Here is a 19917-nt window from a genome sequence, read left to right as displayed (position 1 = left end):
TTATCATTTGAAATGAGACGAAGGCAATTTCTTATACAAATGGCTTTTCCAATGACAATAAATAAATCCCAAGGACAACTGAAGTTGGGAATATATTTATCAACACTAGTATTTAGCCATGGACAACTATATGTCGCATTATCAAGAGCAAATTCTTCAAAATCCATAAGAATTTTCTTGGGAGTTGACAAAAAATATACCAAAAAAACACAACCAATGTTGTCTATAAAAAAATATTTAATTAAAATAAAAGAAATATAAAAAATTAATTTGATATCCATTTAAAATTAAAAATGTTAGATATATCAAACAACAAATTAGCATAATAAACATTGAATACTAATAGCATTAAAAGAAAGTTCATGAATTGCATGCTAATTTCAATCAATGTTAGTAGAAGATGAACTACAGATTGTCAAGCTTAGATTTCAAGGAATTCTGAATTGAGATGAAAAACATACAGCAATTTGCCTCAAGAAAAAATCACTTATATTTGCAAGTAGAAGGCATGTCATTATGTAGAAATTGAATATAAAAGAGCAATTCATCTTGATACATATGCTTGAAAGTTATATTTCACTTTGTAGTGCTATTATATTAAATTTTACTACTTTTGAAAGCACAACATAACTCACTATTTAACAAACGTTGCATCCTATTAACGTTTCTTTTTCCATCCCGTCTTAGGAAGACAGTATAAGGTGGTGAGCGCTCTTAAACCTTTAAACAGAGTCGCGATGAAGGTGAAGGTCATCTCGCGTTCCGAAGACGAGTTTACTCGCGAGCGACGCCAAGACCTTCAAGTACGATTTTTATGCTTGTATGCGTGCGCGCGCGTGTTTGTGTGTGTGTGTGTGTGTGTGTGTGAGAGAGAGAGAGAGAGAGAGAGAGATTATATGCTTTTTGGTCGCAGAAAGTGTTTAAAAACCTCGATCCTGGTCTTCATCCGCTAGAAAGAGCTCGTGAATACACAAGAGCATTAAATGCTGTGAAGCTAGACAAGGTATGACACTAATGTCCTTTCATTAGCACACGCACGCTTTCCTCATGTTTTGCTTGAATATCTAGGTTTTTGCCAAGCCATTCATGGGGGCATTGAATGGACACATGGATGCTGTCTCTGCAATGGCCAAGAACTCAAGACATTTGAATTGTTTTTTCTCTGGTTCAATGGATGGAGGTATGTGAATTTTCCCAAAATTTCATGCTGTGATCTTTCTTATGTGTCGACTTGGTACTGCTTTCAATTTTAAATTCAAAAGGTCTAATGTTATTGTAGAAATTAGTTTTTTTGTTTGTTGTAAAGAGAGCTGCTGTTCCATCAAAGCTTGAAAAATCTTCTCTTGATTGCATGGATTGCATTTTAAGAAGGAATCTCTATGTCTCATTCTAAGTGTAGACTCCTAGAGTATTCTTTGGATCACCTCAAAAGACCCCTTTTTACTGAGGAAAAGACCACTCTTTGCATAGGATAAAGCCATTGAAAATCTTTTGCATGGATTTATGTCAAGCTTTTGTTACTCATTGAAGTTGCTAATTTGTTAGTGACTTAAACTCTAGAGATCAACAATCTTGAATTGGAATTATACTGTGTTAGCTTTTGGTCATGGCCACAATTTTGATGAGACAATTGCTGGAATATTCTCTTCTGGCTTAAAGTAGCATGACAAATATGGACGGTTTTGGTAGTTTGCTGTCAGGTGCAGCGGAAGTGTTTATGGATTTAGCTTGGATCTAGTACTCGGCACACAAACACAAGGGTTGCATTACTTCACTTGAAAGAACTGAATCGAACTGAAAGAAAGAGAGAGACGAGAGAGAGAAAAGAGACGACACAGGGACGTCGAGTCCCAACCCTCAAGGGCCCCCTCGCTTTGTTGCCAGAGCAAGTACTTTCTTTGTTCTTGCACAATGTTGATGCAATGACTAAATGCTGAGATGCTGATGCTAATGGGTACTGACGCTATTGATGCTTGGTACTGGTACTGTGATACGGAAGGGTACTGAGGTTCTAGGTTGATGACGATGATGTCGACGACGAGGAACTGATGGTCTATGTCGACGAGGGGTATTGCTCGTCTATGTCGAAGACGATGATGTCGACGATGGGTACTGCTGGTCTATGTCGAAGACGATGAAGTCGATGACGGGGTATTGATGGGGCCTATGTCGACGACGATGATGTTGACGACGAGTACTACTGGTCTATGTCGAAGAAGATGAAGTCAACGACGGCGTCCTTTATTGTAATGCTTGGACATATCCTTCCAAAATCTTGTGATAAGATGCTAATTCCTAATCGGTCATCCACTGAGTGTCTAAAGTAGAATAATTCTTGAACTTTACACAAATACTTCTGTGTAGTCTATCACAAACTGCCGACGTGTCAAGCCACTGAAGAACGGAGCCAACTTGTAGATCCCGAGCGAGGGGCCTAAACCCTCGAAGTAGCAAAATAAGTTTTACCAACTTGCAAAGTCTTTCTGAGTTTCCTATTTTTAAAGAAGTTCCCACCAACTTATGGGACCCCGTCCCATGGGGCCCAAGTGCTTAGAGATAATAAAGATAAAATAAAGCAAGACCACACACACACTATTGGGTAGCAACTGATGACGTGGCAGACAATACGGAATCCCGCAATTTACATTGACATGTTGACGTGGCAAGCAATACGGAATCCCACAATTTACGTTGACATGTTGACGTGGCACCTGTACAGATTTCTGTGACTTATGCTTGTTGATTTTCAGCGCCAGCTTTTGGGCCAGATGCTTTTGAGTTTAAAGCTTTTCATAGGCCAAGGGCCTTCAAATATGTGCAGAGGGCTTAGTCTTTGGCACTCTTTTGGGTGAAGGTGCAAAGCGCGAGTACCGGCATTGTACCGAGTTCAAGTAATATAAAGAAATATCGAAAGAGGCACCAAGGTTTGAGGCTAGTGCTCTCTTGAGGTGGAACTCCGCCACTCCTCGTCTCGTGTGTCGTGCATCTCTTTCAGTTCAGTTGTTATTTGAAGTGCTTAAAGTTGTTCAGTCTGTTCTTTTCCGTTGGCACGTGGGGCCCCGTCCCCGTGACAGTGGTATCAGAGCTTCAATCGTGTGCTTTTCTATGTTTTCAGCCCATAAACGTCGTAGACGGGGCTGATTTACGAGAAGGAACCCGAGAACACACCTCTCTTGTGTGTAGGATTGAAAGAGAGGAGTTTTCTATGTAGAGATCTCTTCCGAGGAATTGGATTTCGAGAACTGAGTTGCGTTTTGACCGTAGAGACTTGTAAGGTAACGATTTTTCTTGTTATGATCTCTAGTATTTGTTTGTAGGTGTACTTCCTCTTAGTGAGGGAGTAGGAGCAGAGGAAGGCATGAGCCTCTGCAGGAGAAAGCGCTTTGAGGAACTAGAGCCAGATCAGCCCAAGGGTTTTGTACCCGAGTTTGAGAAGTAGATCCATGGACTGGAGAGAGGTAGTCTCTCAAATTGTGATCCGGAAGTGGGGATTCCCAAGTAAGGACTTCGTGTCCGGTAAAGTGGAGTTATTCTGCAGGAAGAGGACTCTGGAAACAGAGTTGGAAAAGAGTTGCAGGGATGCCATGCCCTGAGTCTGGAAGGTGAGATCCAGAGGCGAGAACCTTGGTTCTCAAGGATTTGGAATAAGGAGCGGAAGTTCCTTGGAATAGGGTTTTGCCCTAGGAATAGGAAGCCGAGGCTTCTAGGAACCATCAAGTCTTATTCTAGAACGAACGTGGTAATATGTTCGGTTCAAGTGCTTGTATAGACTTCTCCTCAGTAATAAAGATACTATTACGGGGGGGGGGGGGGGCAACCCATCTTTTGGTCCCCAGTATTGTGTCGATCTTCTCACTCTATATCTCTCTCTCTATTTATTTCTCTCTATATCCTCTAGCTTCAGAATTAAGTGTGAAATTCTATTTATCCGAGTATATTCTATATTGCTATGCGCTCCTGTTTGTGACAATCTCCCCGACCACCACCGCCACCAGGTTACAATGGTTGGACCCCGTGTGGATATCCTTATTATCCATACCCGGGATATGTGCCTAACCAACCGAAAGATTTCAAGGATGGCAGCTCGATAGTCAATTTTTTCACCTTTTTCGGGATGAAAGATCGGAAGAAAGCATTGCAGTTCCTACAACAATTCGACAACATTTATGCTTTGGGGAACTATAGAGAAGAATCCAAGATTTCTCGAGCAACTGGATTTCTTAAAGATAATGCCATGCAATGGTGGAGTTTAATTGTAAAGCAACCGCATGCTTCAAGGACCTGACAAGCTTTCAAGACAATATTTGATATGACTTCTGTCACAAACGGGAGCGCATAGCAATATCAAATACATTCGGATAAATAGGATTTATCACTTATTACTAAAGCCAGAGGATAATAGAGAGAGAGAGAGAGAGAGAGAGAGAGAGAGAGAGAGAGAGAGAGAGAGAGAGAGAGAGAGAGTGAGAAGATCGACACAGTACCGGGGACCAGAAGATGGGCTGGTCCCCCCCCGTAATAGTATCTTTATTATTACTGAGGAGAAGTCTTTACAAGCACTTGAATCGAATGTATTACCACGTTCGTTCTAGAATAAGACTTGATGGTTCCCGAAAGCCTCGACTTCCTATTTCTAGGGCAAAACCCTATTCCAAGGAACTTCCGTTCCTTAATCCAAATCCTCAGGAATCAAGGTTCTCGCATGTGGATCTTACCTTCCAGACTCAGGGCATGATATCCCTGCAACTTTTTTCCGACTCTGTTTCTAGAGTCCTCTTCCTGCAGAATGACACTGCTTTCCTGGAAACAGAGTCCTTACTTGGGAATCTCAACTTCCGGATCACAACTTGAGAGACTACCTCTCTCCGATCCCTAGATCTACTTCCCAAACTCGGGTACCAAACCCTTGGGCTGATCTGGCTCTAGTTTCTCAGAGCGCTTTTAAAAGGAACCTTGAGCAATAAAGATCACTAATCTTGAGAAAATACAACATTCATTCCGTTGCACCTTACATTGGTATCAAAGCTTTGGAAGTGTTCTGCATTACTCAAGGAAAGAACCACAAGAACCACAAGAATTTTTTTTACTTGTTGCGGTCGCACGAACCCAAGTTTACTTCGGCGTGTCGATTCCTAATCGTGTTTTGTTGAAGAGTGACAAGAATCCCAAGAAAGAAGGGCTTGTCAAGCTTCCCCTTGTGTCTCTTTTCACTCATTGAGAGCAGACCGTGCACTTAGCGGCCGGCGAATCGACGTGAGGTGGGAAAAAGCAACCTTGGTGTGAGTGCAAGGCCGCCAAGGGGTGCGCCTGCAGAAAAGGGTAGAACTCAGGTGAAGAGAAGATCCTTCTCCAACGCGATTTGAAGCGAAAGAACACCTCAAGAACCTCAAGATCCTCAAGAACCCAAGATTCTCACGAATCAAGGACCTCAAGAACCTCAAGACCCAAGTTCCTCGCGAGCTTAAGACCCCAAGATCATAGTGCATGGTCGTCACCCGAAGCGGAATGGATACTTCGCATACAAGTGATGAGCATGAGAGAGGCGACGAAGACTCGTCCCCACCCAGAGATGATTTCTTTAACCCTCCCCCTTCGCCATCTACGCCACCGAGTGCACTAGACCCTATGGAGGCAATGGTCAAGCAGATGATGGCCATGATGGATAGACAGGAAGACAAGCGCCTTGCTTTAGAACGCGAGCGCGACGCAAGAAAAGAAAGAAAAGAACTAAGGAAGGAGGAAGCGGCAGCAAGAAACGCGGCATTGGAGGCCGATCGTGCCGCTCATAGATTGGCTTTGGAGACTGAGCGCGAAGCTCGACGACAGCTACGTACTCAAGAATTGCTTGTCCAAGTCCTAGCCGCGAAGACCGAACCACCCAAAGATCGTGGGAGTTCGTCAAGTGGCGCAAGCCACGACGCGGATTTCAATCATCCAGTCACAGAGAAGTTGGCTATCAGTAAGTATGACGGTAAGATGGATGCTACTGTTATTCATTCTTGGCTGCATCAATTTAATGCTTATTTTGCGACAACTAAGAAAACAGGCAATAGCAAAGTTTTGACGGCAGCTATGTACCTTGCCGGTGATGCCATTAATTGGTACCAGGCATGGCAAGAGGCACAGCTAGCCGCGCACCTAGAGGCAGCCGACGATTTCACGCCCCTCTCTTTTAGTTGGGCTGATTTCCAAGACAAGCTCAAGGCGCGGTTTATGCCACCTCAGTACCTTGCACGATTGAAGGATGATTGGCGAGCTCTCAAGCAAAACGGTATGCCGGTTATGTCTTTCTCTAATCGTGTTTTGCAGCTCGGCACTCAATTACGCAAATCGGATGCGAAGCGTAAGGAGGCATTTCTTTACGGATTGGACGAGTATATTAAGTATGATGTCGAAGTACTCGATCCAATCGATCTCAACAAAGCGGTAGCAATTGCTCTTGCCCACGAGATGAAGCACAACAAAGAAAAGCCTAAGGAGAACAAGACTTCCACAAGTACCTCGCAGATTTCTCAGAACCCTCAGAACGGTAAGAATGGTAAGAATGATAACTCTTCTAACCAATCTTCCAACAGTCTCTCATCAAAGAATTCTTCCAATGAATCTAAGGGTAAGGCTAACACAACTGCTAAACCTAAGCTTATTTCAGATGAAAAGATAGTACAAGGAATTGTAGAAGGTTACATCACTTCGGAAGAACAAAGCACGTATTCTAAGGAAGGTCGTTGTTTTCATTGTCACATTAAGGGTCACATAAAACGAACATGTCCTAAGCTTGAATGGAATGAATCTAAAGAACCTACAACACCCACTACATCTGTCAATGCAATGAATGATAACACGATTGTGCCCAAAGTTTCTCAGGACCCTCCCATTGTTATGGTCGTACGTCGGGGCACCGTTTTGTCATGATGTGATCAGTTTCTCTCTTGTTGAGAGAGCCCGCCTCGAGGTTAGTCCGAGATCTCCTATCGAGGTCTCTGGCTTTTGTCCCGGTATGGACGCTCTCATCACGGAGGAATGCCTTGATGTGTTGTTTGCAATTCAACAAACTGCCTTCACTAGAAGATTTGTTGTTTCTTCTCTCTCAGGATGTGATATGATTTTGGGCATTCGATGGTTTTGTTATAATGATGCTCTCATGAAATTTTCGGCTAACACTATAACTCTCAATGACGACAGTGATTCTCCTATTGTCATTCATGGAGAGGACATTGCTCCTCCATCTCTCATTGCTAATATGTACGACAAGGTTGAAAGGATTCCGGATAAGGAGATTCTCTCAATCTCTTTTTCTCCACAGCATGATACACAGGATTTACATGATTGTATGAAGCATGATGAGGAATTGAATGATAATGATTTGCATGATGATTTGGATTACAATGACAAGCATGATGATTTGCATGATCAAGATGTGATTTCTCACAAGCATCATGATTTGCATGTTGAAGATGTGATTGTTCACAAGCATGATGAGTTAGTGGATGCTTTTCCTAGCGAAGCTAACCTCGTTGTAGATTCGATCAATCACGAAGAATAGATCTTGGCTTTCGAGTCAAGGTCCAAAGAACCCCCACAAGACGATTCGATCATTCAAGAAGAAGCGATCTTGGCTCTCGAGCCTTTGTCCAAAGAGCCCTCGTAGGAAGTATTATGTGTTTGCATGATTGATACGCACGCATTGTTCGAGTGTTTCATTCGTGAAGGTTTCATGTATTTTAGTCAACATCGTTATGTGATCCCTTTTTCTAGGCATGACATATTGCATGTTGAGCACATTTCTCTCATGGATGAGCACAAATGTATGTGGATTGTTCATGAAAAGCCGAAAAGTTTGTACGTCAGGAAGTCACATTCCATGTCTCTTCCTTGGCATGACACAATTTCCGAAAAATCACATGATAGTATGAGCACCAAGCATGGGCATTTCCATTGTGATTTGCCACAGTTGATTGATTTCGATCAAACAGAAAAGATTCGACCTCATTGTTTGCATGTGTTTGATGAACGGGTTGTCACTCCGTCTATTTGTTCATCTACATTGCATGCACAGTCTTCAGAGAAGACAAGATTTTTTTCCTTCACTTTACATGGAATGGGTATGTTCATGGTTTTGTGTTGGAGACGGTTTCATGAATTTTCAGCCATGGAGATTCTTGAAGACGGAAGAAGCACGACTCTAGACGAAGTTGAAGCATCGAAGGAGCCACAGAAGACTTTATGTCGCTTTCGGCGCGGCCCAAAGAAGCAAGCGTTGCAGACCTTTATGAAGTTCAAGTACCGCACGACCCACACATCAGAGTGGGCCGGCGAAGAGTCCCTTCCAGGATTCCGGATGTTGTTGGCGATCTCCCTCGACGCCATACAGTTCGGTACCAGTACCTCACTTTGAAAAGGAAGGGATGTCACGTGACACATCCCAACCCTATGTGTCCGTGGACAAGCTACACCAAAGCAAGGTTCAGTCAGTTCAGTCAAGTTTAGATTAGCAGTGATCTGGCACTTTTGTGAGTCTATTCGTAGACCGTGCATGCCCAGTCACTTAGCATAGATGCATATCCTCTGGTTGCACACAGCATGATCATCGGAATTCCCATCAGTTAGGGGAATTTTCCAGTGCATTTAACCTATTTTCCTATTTTTGGTTATTTTCACTTATTATTTTTAAGTGACTTTCCAACAAAAGTAGGTAGGGCAATTTTGCTAAGTTAATATATAAGCAAACCCAAGTTAGCACTTTCTGGCAGAAGAGGCAGCAGGAGCTTCCCGCTCAACAGGCAACTTCTCAGCAATAACCCCCCCCTCAGCATCCCCTCGCGTTTTCAAGCAGTACCATCGCCACCCTTCACCTTTCTTGGCGTTTTCTAGCATGGCTACATCGCCATAGGTCCAGATCCCCCATACCTTGCAGGATCGCACTCAGCACCATTCAGCCATCAGCGTTTTTGAATTTTTCTCGAGATCAGCCCTAGCGTTTTGCTAGCGTTTTTGCTCTGCTGCAGCGTTTTGACTTTCAGCCCCTAACCGCCGCAGATGCACACAGTTTTCAGCCTATGACATAGAAGCAGATTAACCCCAAGTTGGTTGCAGATGTTTCCCCATTTCAGCCATCAAGTCGTCGTCGTCATCACCGTCGTCGTCATCGACATAGTCCCATTGCATCAGTCCATTGCATACGCATTGTACACCTTCGTGCAATCAAAGTAGACCACTCTCGCCGACGAGAGTGGGGCCTTCGGAGGAGGGTTTTACAAACTCTCGGGTGTCGTATCTCTTCTCTCTCCTTCTCTCAGTCTCATTCACTTGCACGCACAATATCCACTCACTTTGTTCGTGATCATAGCACTCTCCATAAAGACGGAAGGCTCTCTCCTTCCCTAAGAACTAAAAGGAACCTTGAGCAATAAAGATCACTAATCTTGAGAAAATACAACATTCATTCCGTTGCACCTTACAATTTCAATCTGTTTGAGAACTTGTTTGGTGATCCTGTTTGAAATTTTTGGATGGGATCTGTTTTGAACCTGTCCTAGTGTCGATTTGAATTGTTTCTAGTTTTAATACTGGTTTCAATGATTGGTGATTTTACTCCCGGGTAGAGTACAGAGAAATGATGTTTGAGAATGCTTGTTCATACTCATGGCCGAGACCCTTGTGGTTATTTGTGGCGCGAGTATTGAAATGTTTGAAAAATGGTTTTTATTTAAACTCTTGGCCTGGACCTGGATGGTTATTTACGGAGGGAGTATTAAGAAGTCTGAGCAGTGGTTACTCTCAGCACCTTCAAACGGCACAGGTTGCGGTCTGGGGGGGCGTTTGGTTGTAAAAGGCCTTTATATCTCCGGGCCCGTACCTTGTTAGGTTATGCAGGAGGCGTGATGAGGGAGTCGTTGAATATCTTTCGACCCGGACCTTGTTAGGCTATGTGGGAGGAGTGTTCATTGGCAACTTTATGTTTGTATGTCTTGTAACATGCATATGTGAGCATTTGTCTTGCATTGTGATGTGCCAATCATTGAATATTCCTTTTTGGATGAGATGCTTCTGGGAAGTCAACGACCCAAGATATCAAGAGTTTGAATCTGGAATAAGACTCCTTATTGGACGAGATTCTTCTGGGAAGCCAAGGACCCAGGAAATCAACAGTTTCGATTTGGAATGGGAAAACTGATTGTCCCTCGGAATGTCCCTTAGAAATTTTTGAGCTAACTTGAGTTGTTTTGCTAATATGCTGTAATTGTGGACGATTACTTTCTTTCAAGAAGGGGGAATGTCACAAATTGTTGACGTGTCAAGCCACTGAAGAACGAATCCGACTTGCACATCCTAGTCGAGGGGCCTAAACTGTCACAAACAGGTGACGTGGCGTGCCCACAATACACACACATATACACCCTCCCTTGGCACACAGTCTTGGAAATGCTGGCTGCTCTCGAAACTAAAGCAGGATGACGTGGCACTGTCGTACAACCTCCCGGAAAACGCGGCGGATTTTGCGGGTTGTTGACGTGGCAGATTGCGTACGGAACAACTTTGCGTGGGCAGCTTTTGGCTACGTAAACTCTATGCAAGAGAGAGAGAGTTTTAATTTTAGGCCTTGCTTTATTTTGCCAAGCAATGGCTCGAGAGAGAAAAATAACTTTACTTTTGAAAGCTTTTTAATAGGCAGCTTTTGGGGCTCTGCTTTTGGCATCCCTTGTAACTCTTTATAAGTGCAGTTGGACTCCCACTTCTCAAAGCATCTGGACGCAGAGTCTGAGAGTGTGACCCAACCACTCCGTGTACTTTGTGCAACAGATTAATACAAAAAGAAATACCAAAAGGGGCGCTAGTCTTTGGAGCAGATATCTCTAGGCACGGAACTCCGCCGGGTCGTGTCGAATCAATTGTGAACTGTGAACTGTTTTGAAGTGGAAATTCCTGTCGTGTTGCGGTAGAATCTTGACTTGGAGCGTCCAAGTCTGTTACAGTGGTATCAGAGCACGACGATTTCTCTTCTACCTAGAAATCCTACCCTTTTTACACGGCACTTGTGGATTCAGACAGAGATCAGTCGACTTCCTCTGCGTCCGGAGATGCGGGATGTTAGGTGCAGCGGAATGATTGTTTGCGCTTTGCTCAAGATGAGTGCTCCGAATTGTGCTCAAGGTTCCTTTTGTTCTTATGGGAGGTAGAGCCTTCCGTTCTTAATGAGAGAATGCTATGATCACAAACAAAGTGAATGGACACTGTGCGTGCAAGTGTTTGAGACTGAGAGATAGAGAGAAGAGAGATACGACACCAGAGACGTAAAACCCTCCTCCGAAAGCCCCACTCTCGTCAACGAGAGTGGTCTACTTATGATTGCACAATTTGGTACAAATGGAATGCATGAGACTGATGCAAGTCTAGCCTATGTCGACGATGACGAGGTGATGACGAAGTCGACCTAAGGGCTGAAATCTGCAATCTTTCTACTGCTGTCCAAAATCGCTATGGGCTGAAATCTGCGAATGTTCTATCTGCTGAATTTTGACTCTATGTCGGTGACGACGATGCGACGACGACGTGCTGAAAAATGCAGATGCTGAAATCTGCGTTTTCTGGGCTGAAACTGTAAACCTGGCGGAAACTGACCGTGCAGCGAGGAACTGTTGCGGGAGGGTGAGATCTGCGAGGTTGGGGACTTGATCTGCGGTGTCTAACTGTTGAAAACTGGAAACGTTGGTCCTAGGGCTGATTCTGTCGCGATAGATCTGCAAAACGCTGAGGTTGCTGGCAGATGCAAAAAAGCTAGGCTGATCTGCTGTCTGCTGTAGTCGCCGGGGCTGATTTGCTGTGCAAAAGCGCTGGTTCTTCATGCAAAAACGCTAGGTTGATGGATGCAAAAAAATGCCAGGCTGACTCTTCCATCTGGTGTCAAGTACAATCATTGAGCTCGCTGTTGCTGCACGCTCCCCCCCCCTCTTGCGCCATCGGTGCCCCTCTCCCCCCCTCTCTCTCGCCCTCGCACTGCCCCCAGCCCCCCCCTCGCCCTCGCGCTGCCTCCCCCTGCCCCCCCTCTCGCCCTCGCGCTGTTTCCCTCACCCAGCCCAGCCCGCCCCACTGCCCCTTGCTGCCCGCCGCCCTCACCCCTTGCTGCCCCCTAGCCTGCCCGCCCCCCCCCCCCCCCCCCCCCCCCCCATTCCCTGGCTGTTTTTTTTCTCTCCCTCCCCCCCCCCCCCCCCCCCCCCCCCCCCCCCCCCCCCAGCCTTTGTACCCTTGCTCGCCTCTTTATCCTTCCCTCCATCCCCCCCCCCCCCCCCCGTTCCTCATTGTCCCCGAAGGTTTTCTGCACCTGGCTCTGCAACATTTTTTCTTCGGACAAGTGTTCGGCGTACTCGGTTGCAGTTTTTCTTCACCGTCCACTTCTTCGACTCGGCAGTAGACACAGATGGAGGCTCCAGCTCCGCCACAGAGGGACTCGCCTGAAGCCCCCTCGCCCGACCCCGCTGAGCCCACCATTCGACTTGCTCTTTCGTCGACAGAGCAAGCGAGCCTTGCCGCAGAGGTAGAGCGCTTGCAGGCGACTTTTGTCATCTGCAAGGTTCTCAGCACCCGTCCTAGCAGAGAACTGCGAGACCTTCTCCAGGCCCGCCTTCTCGCAGAGGGGGACAAGATTTTGGATGTCCAGATCCTCAGACGGGGGTACTACCAGATCGAGTTCGAGACTTCCGAGATGGCCTTCAAGGTCATAGCTATGAGTCCACTGGCCATCCGAGCATCACGCGCCCACTTTCGACAATGGCGACATGGTTTCGACCCGACTTCGGATGTTCTAGTAGAGGAGGCAGACATCCCCATCTCAGTCTGCTTTCCGGGTTTACGGAGGGAGTACCTTCCACTTCTCTCCAGGATTGGCTCCGCCATCGGGATTGTCCTGGAGACACCTCGTACGAGAGCATCAGTAGCTGCCAAGGCGGCTGGCATCCCTTCAGTTCGAGTTTTGGTCAGAGATACCCACACGCTCCCGAAGGTCATCCTTCTGCCTCAGGTGAGTGGGGGTTGGTTTAGACAGAGTGTGGAGTACTCGGGTCTCCCGAACCAGTGCTTCATTCGCAGATAGATGGGCCACCTAGCGAAGGCCTGTCCACGGAGGAGGCCTCGACCTGCACCTCAGCCTCAGCCCCAGCCTACCAAGGCTGGGTCGCAGCCACAGCCAGCGGCACAGTGCACAGATTCTGAGCCACCCTCCGAGCGTGGGGCTCCAGCGGAGGAGGGGTGGGAGCAGGCTCGTGGCCGTCGATGCCAGGGGCCACAGCGATAGCCTGGCACTCAGAGTGGCACCTCAGGTGCCTACTCAGCAGCAGTGGGTTCCCACGGGGAACCGCTTTGGTCCTCTTGAGCAGGAGGAGCCCCCTACGCCAGCCTCCACTTCCGCTTCACCCTCGCCAGCCACCCCACCTCCAGATTTCCCCTCTTCCTCCTCATCCCCTCCCCTGCCCTCTGCTCCCGCCCACTCCCCACCTCGCCCCCCTGTCTCTATCGCCCTACCCCGCTTCTCTTCTCCTCCGCCCCCCCCTTACTCCTTCTCCCCCTCCTCCTGCTTCAGTACCACCGTCGACTCAGGAGACTGGTCCCTCGCCGGCGGCTAGGAGATCTCTTGGCAGCGCCTTTACCACGAGTCGCCTAGCGAGAGAGGGTCAGCCGTTCTTGCGGCCCCCTCTGCAGATTCATACATCTTCCCTTGCAGCTATCCCTCGTGGTCTGACGAGCATTGACCTCCGACGCCGCTGGGATTTCTTCGAGTACGGATTCACTCGCTTTCTCGGCGATTCCGCAGCAGACCACGAGGCAGCCTGCTGCAGGGTCCACGCTCTGTTCCTCGCCGCTAGGGGGACGGAGGCCTTGGACTTAGCAGTTGGTTTCTCCTTTCCCCTCTGTGGTAGGACCGAGACAGAGTGGTCCCTCGACTCAGTGGTGGGATGGTTGCATACACAGGTTCTCGAGTTCTCTCACCATATGGGAGAACTTGGAGTTACAGATTTGCTGCAGACTTTGTGGCCACTGGCCAAGTTTGCGGTGACACCCCCAGACTCAGCAGGATGTAGGTACATTGTGGTGTACTTTTTTGCTGATACGCAGTGTTTGCCTTGCTATGTATACATTCATGAGGACTCCTGGTCAAAGGAGGTTGCTTTACGCACGGCTCGCTCTGCTTGGGCTTGGGCCAGGCACTCACTACAGGCTCGCCTATCTAGAGGACGCTCGGATGCGGATTACTCCCCATCCAAGCCTGCCTCGAAGATAGCCCGTCTTGCTGCTGCGGCAGCATCTGTTCTCTCTCGCTCCCCATGAGGATCGTCTCGTGGAACGTGCAGGGATTAGGTGGGCCCCAGTTTCAGCGACAGCGGGGCCGATTGCGTCAGGAGCTTCAGCGTTGCCTTGTGGGAGGAGAGATTGATCTCCTTATGCTTCAGGAGCACCATTTGTCTGAGAGCCGCATTCGGCGATGTGATCAGATTTTGCGTGGACGTTATGATACCTTTTGGTCAGCTGCTTTTGGACCTGGAGGCATCCAGGGTGGGGTATGTATGACTATTGCGGACTCATTGCAGCAGGCCATTGTGGGCAGAGGGATTATTGTGCCAGGCAGGGCTCAGTGGATTACTTTGCAGGTCCAGGGTTGCCTTGTGGGCTTCGTGAACATCTATGCGCCCAATGTGGCGAGTGCTCGTGCAGAGTTTTGGTCACAGATTGTTGAGTCTTTGCCACAGGTTGACCATTGGTGTGTAGGAGGGGACTTCAACATGTTGGAGGACCCTTCTGACAGGATCGGAGGCAGCCATGCTACTGTGCATGGAGTCGAGTTAGCAGCTTGGGAAAGGTTGTGTATGACTCTGAGGGTCTCGGATACATGGCAGCATTCTGGCTTTGTGAGACCTCCAGAGAGTCTTGCCTTCTCTAGATCGGACCGCAGAGTGGGAGGAGTGAATCTATATCGGATAGATCGCTTCTACACTAGTGTCTACTTCAGTGAGTTGGGGGGATCAATGGGCATCCTGGCAAGGACATCCTTCTCGGACCATGCACCAATGATCCTCACAGTGGCAGACAGGCAGAGGAGTGGGAGCACCATGCTTCGCATCCCAGAGCGGGTCTTGTTGGACTCAGCACTCAGAGAGAGGGTAGAGGCTCTCTGGACAGAGGGCATGGACAGCTAGGCTCTACCCGGAGACAGAGTGGCCTTAGGCCTAGCTCAGCTTAGCCACTTTTTTCTCCAAGAGTCTCGGGCAGCGTCTCAGACGAGGCATTGCTTCACTACAGAGGATGCAGGAGCAGCATCCAGACAGTCCTTGGTTGGAGGAGCAGTTACAGCAGGCTCGACAGGAGCTTGCTTGCACAGAGGAGAGGCGCCATGAGTTTGCCTTTCACCGACAGGCATCTCAGTGGACTCAGGTGGGTGCTAGAGTGACAGGTGCCTTTTTTGAGGCAGTGGGACCTCGGCACTCGCATGCCAAGGTCAATCAGCTGAGGAGACCCGATGGGTCAGTTGTTTGTGAGCCTGAGGATATGCGTGCAGTTGCTACTGACTTTTACCGTGAGCTACTGTCGGCTGAGCCCCAGTCAGAGAGATAGGATGCATGTTGGGAGCAGGTTTGGGCGCAGATGCCTTGTCTTGTGATTGAGGAGATGCGCCAGAGGCTAGAGATACCTCTTCAGCTTGAGGAGCTGCACACGGCTCTTAGGGCCCTCCCGCGTGGTAGCTGTCCAGGTGAGGATGGGCTGACTTCCAGCTTTTTCTTGGAGTACTGGGACCTGCTTGGCCTAGATCTGTGTAGTGCCTTTCAGTACATTCTACACACAGGAGTGATGCCGGATAGCATGAGTGAGGGCCTGATTTACCTCATCCCAAAGGAGGGTGGCTCCTTGGATGAGATTCGACAGTGGCGCCTCATCACCATCCTCAACTCAGCCTACAAAATTCTTGCCAAGGCTCTGAGTTTGAGGATTCAGCCACTTTTGGAGAGCCTTATACATGGGACTCAGACAGGTTTTGTCAAGGAACGCAGTATCCTTGACAACATCTTCACTTTCTGGGAGGCTTCTGCCCTGGCACGTCTCCGTGGGGAGGACCTTGTGATTCTTCTTCTCTATTTTGAGAAGGCATACGACAGAGTTGACTGGGACTTTCTAGAGGGCACGCTTCGCAGGATGGGCTTCTCAGATGCTTGGATCAGAGGGGTGTCAGCTTTGTACAGACAGGCTCACAGTCACGTGCTTTTGGCAGGAGGTAGAGGTGAGCGCTTCATGCTCACGATCGGTCAGACAGGGTTGTCCTCTTGCTCCCTTTCTCTTTCTGCTCTATGCGGAGGCGATGAGCAGATTTTTGGTGTCACAGCAGGTTGGTTTGAGGGGCTTAGCACTCCCTATACGGGGAGATGAGCTTCTGGGCGCTGAGTTTGCTGACGACTCAGCCTTGTATTTAGAGGGCCAGGAGGCCAATTTACATAGATGTGGGCAGGCTTTGGAGACCTTCTGCTGTGCATCGGGCGCACTGATCAACTGGAGAAAGACAGTGGCTTTCTCGGTTGGCAGTGCTCCTGTGCCAGATTGGATGCCAGGAGAGGGTTTTAGGTGGATTCCTCCAGGGACTGCAGTTCGGTACTTGGGTTGTCAGGTTGGTTTGGATTTGTCCCCCGAGCAGCAGATTGCTTCTCTTCTCCTGTCCATCAGGAGAAAGCTGTTACATTGGAGCTCAACACGACTTTCGCTGGCAAGTAGAGTAGTAGTTGCCAACCAGGTGTTGTTGGCGACTATGTGGTACATCACTTCTTGCTGGATCTTCTCGAGTTCTTGTATCAGCCAGGTAGAGAGGCTAATCAGGAACTTCCTTTGGTCAGGTCGCGACACTCAGATTGCCCGAGCCAAGGTGGCTTGGTCGGTCATCACACTTCCTTGTTCTCAGGGGGGGCTTGGGATCATTGATCCAGCATAGCAGAGCAGAGCCCTTCTTGGGAAGTTCGTCGTCAGAGGACTTCTTCCAGGCGAGGAGCCCTGGGAGGAGTTCTTGCTTCGTGCCAGGGTGCCTCAGTCAGGAGGCCCTTGGCAACCTTTGACCAGATGGATCTTTACAGAGTTGCGCCGAGTTGGTTTGAGCAGGAGACTGGAGGACCGATTTGCTGTGAGTTTGCTTCGTTCTTGGGAGCTCTTACGGCGTGGCCTAGAGCAAAGACAGTCGACGTGCACGGAGGAGCGCCTACGGCAGCCCCTCGTCTGGAACCCCATGGTTAGCACTCAGAGAGGCCACTTGGTTGGGAGTAGGCCTCATGTTTCTTGGGGTCCCATGGCAGCAGGTCCTGCGCGCTCTCTAGGTGACCGGCTAGAGTTCACAGGTTTGTCAGAGGAGGTGCAGGCTGTCCAGCTACAGGGCATGAGAGGGGTTCAGAGCATGTGTTAGGACATCTCAGAGTCAGTTCCAGTTGAGTGGCTCACGCCTCTCAAGCCAGTAGCACCCCGGTGGATGGGAGCCTTCACACGACTCGAGGTTCTCATTTCAGTCAGGGCTTGCTCAGAGACTGTCCTAGCCCTGTTCTTCGAGCCTCAGGGTGGGGGACGATTACAGCGAGTTGCAGTAGAGGCCCCGCATGTAGCAGAGTGCTGTTTCTAGAGGATCCGAGTTGTGGGCATCTGTGGGAGGACTTGCGTCATAGACCCTGACCCAACAGCTTTTGAGACAGGACACTGGAGGCTATGGGCTTGGGAGTGCTGTCCATTGACACGAGTACAGTGGGATCCTGGTGAGTGGCTATGGAGGGACCCCTTCTCTTCTGCAGACCGCCGAGGAGTCCCTTTCTTTTAGTACACTGTTCGGCTTGGATGTCGTATACTTGCAGCACAGAGAGAGGCCCGCCCCGCTGCAGCACGTCATTGGCAGGAGGAGGGCCTCTCAGTCGAGTTCTTGGCAGCTTTTTGGCAGAGGCTGTGGGAATCCAGACAACCGAGGCGCGTCACTTTGTTCCAGTGGTTGGTTGCACACAGAGCCACAGCAATAGGGAGCTGGCTTGTGCATTGTGGTCTCTCGGCCGCATGTACAGCCTGTGACCAGTTGGTGGAGAGTCAGCGTCACTGTCTTTGGGATTGTCCCTCGGCCCAGCAGGTATGGCTACGAGTTCTTCGGCTGATGCCTGCCCTCTCCACGGCTCGACAGTACACTTGGAGGGCAGCGGCTTGGTCCACCCTCACGGGCCCGGCACTTCAGTTTGAGCTATCTTCCACCAGCAGGATGATAGTGATACAGGGGGGGCGACCTACACTCCAGCCTGCTACAGATCTTACTCCACAGGAGTGGTGCAGTGAGAGAGAAGAGTGTTGGGAGCTCATCAGCGGCCTAGCTCTCTGGTTCATCTGGCGGGCCCGCTGTTTCCGCATCTTTGAGGCTCTCCCTGTGCCACCAGCAGAGACTGTTCGTGACTTTTGGCTAGAGCTGATCCATACTCTCGGAGGACAGCTTGAGGGACTACAGGGCAGCTCCGACCGCTTGCGGGAGCGCCGCGAGGCTTTCCTTCGACTCTGGCGCCCTACGCCTTTCTACACCATGGTCCAGGGGGTGCTCAGATGGCACTACTGTCCACCTGTGTGGCTCTTCCCTCCTCCCATCTCTTGATTTAGCCCCATTGTATATATGCTGGTTTTTCATTGGGAGAGTCTCCCCACCATGCTTGTTGTAGCCCTCTCTTGCAAAGGTGGATGTAGCCCTATGGGCAGTTTTCATTAACTAATAGAAGGATCTTTTTCTCGGGAAAAAAAAGAAAGCTAGGCTGACTGCTCCAAAAACGCTAGGTCTCTTGGGGAGGTTCTGCAAAGAAGGTGCCTGTTGAGTGTGTGCTCCTGCTGCCTCTTCTGCCATTGAGTGCTAACTTGGGTTTGCTTATATACAAACTTAGCAAAATTGCCCTACCTACTTTTGTTGGAAAGTCACTTAAATTAATAAGTGAAAAATGCCAAAAATAGGTAAAATAGGCTAAATGCACTGGAAAATTCCCCTGACTGAATCTGATGGATTCTAATGGGAATACTGACGAGCATCTATACTAAGTGAGTGGGCATGCACGGTCTACGAATAGACTCACAAAAGTGCCAGATCACTTCTAAATCTAGACTGACTGGATTGATTGAACCTTGATCATGCTGTAGCTTGTCCACGGACACATAGGGTTGGATGTGTCACGTGACATCCCCTCCTTTTCAAAGTGAGGTACTGGTACCGAACTGTATGGCGTCGAGGAAGATCGCCAATAGCATCCGGAATCCTGGAAGGGACTCTTCGCTGACCCACTCTGATGTGTGGGTCGTGCGGTACTTGAACTTCATAAAGGTCTGCAACGCTTGCTTCTTTGGGCCACGCCGAAAGCGACACAAAGTCTTCTGAGGCTCCTTCAATGCTTCAACTTCGTCTAGAGTCATGCTTCTTCCTTCTTCAAGAATCTCCATGGCTGAAAATTCCTGAAACCACTTCCAACACAAAAACATGAACATACCTATTCCATGTAAAGTGAGTTGAAAAAATCTTGTCTTTCTTAAAGATTGTGCATGTAATGTGAATGAAACCTTTCACCACATACACGCAAACAATGAGATCGAATCTTTCTCTTTTGATCTAAAGCAATCAACTGTGGCAATTCACAACGGAAATGCCCATGCTTCGTGCTCATACTTTCATGTGCTCTTTCTACAAATGTGTCGTGCCAAGGTAGAGACATGGAATGTGACTTCCTTGAATGCATACTTTTCAACTTTTCACGAACAATCCGCATACATCCGTGCTCATTCATGAGTGAAACATGCTCAACATACAATATGTCATGCCTAGGAAAAGGGATCAAATAAAGACGCTGACTAAAGTACAGGAAACGATCACGAATGAAACACTCGAACAATGCATGCGTATCAATC

The 19917-nt window shown here is 48.4% G+C and overlaps 1 protein-coding gene across 2 annotated transcripts in view; it reads left to right on the top strand.

The window, feature by feature from the left end:
- The first annotated feature begins 670 nt into the window (after positions 1 to 670).
- LOC147431451 (WD repeat and SOF domain-containing protein 1) overlaps positions 671 to 19917 on the top strand; it is a 127341-nt gene continuing 108094 nt past the window's right edge. For both annotated transcript variants that reach the window (XM_086494046.1, XM_086494045.1), the window contains exons 1-3: positions 671 to 803; positions 914 to 1003; positions 1069 to 1180. In XM_086494046.1, coding sequence (XP_086350172.1) covers positions 738 to 803; positions 914 to 1003; positions 1069 to 1180 — 268 coding nt within the window. In that variant the 5' untranslated portion in view covers positions 671 to 737. The remainder of the gene's footprint in view (positions 804 to 913; positions 1004 to 1068; positions 1181 to 19917) is intronic.

Source organism: Adiantum capillus-veneris, chromosome 21, assembly GCF_014529385.1.
Source record: "Adiantum capillus-veneris isolate H3 chromosome 21, ASM1452938v2, whole genome shotgun sequence".
Taxonomy (NCBI): domain Eukaryota; kingdom Viridiplantae; phylum Streptophyta; class Polypodiopsida; order Polypodiales; family Pteridaceae; genus Adiantum; species Adiantum capillus-veneris.
Note: the sequence above shows the minus strand (reverse complement) of the source record. Positions and strands in the feature narration are given on the sequence as shown.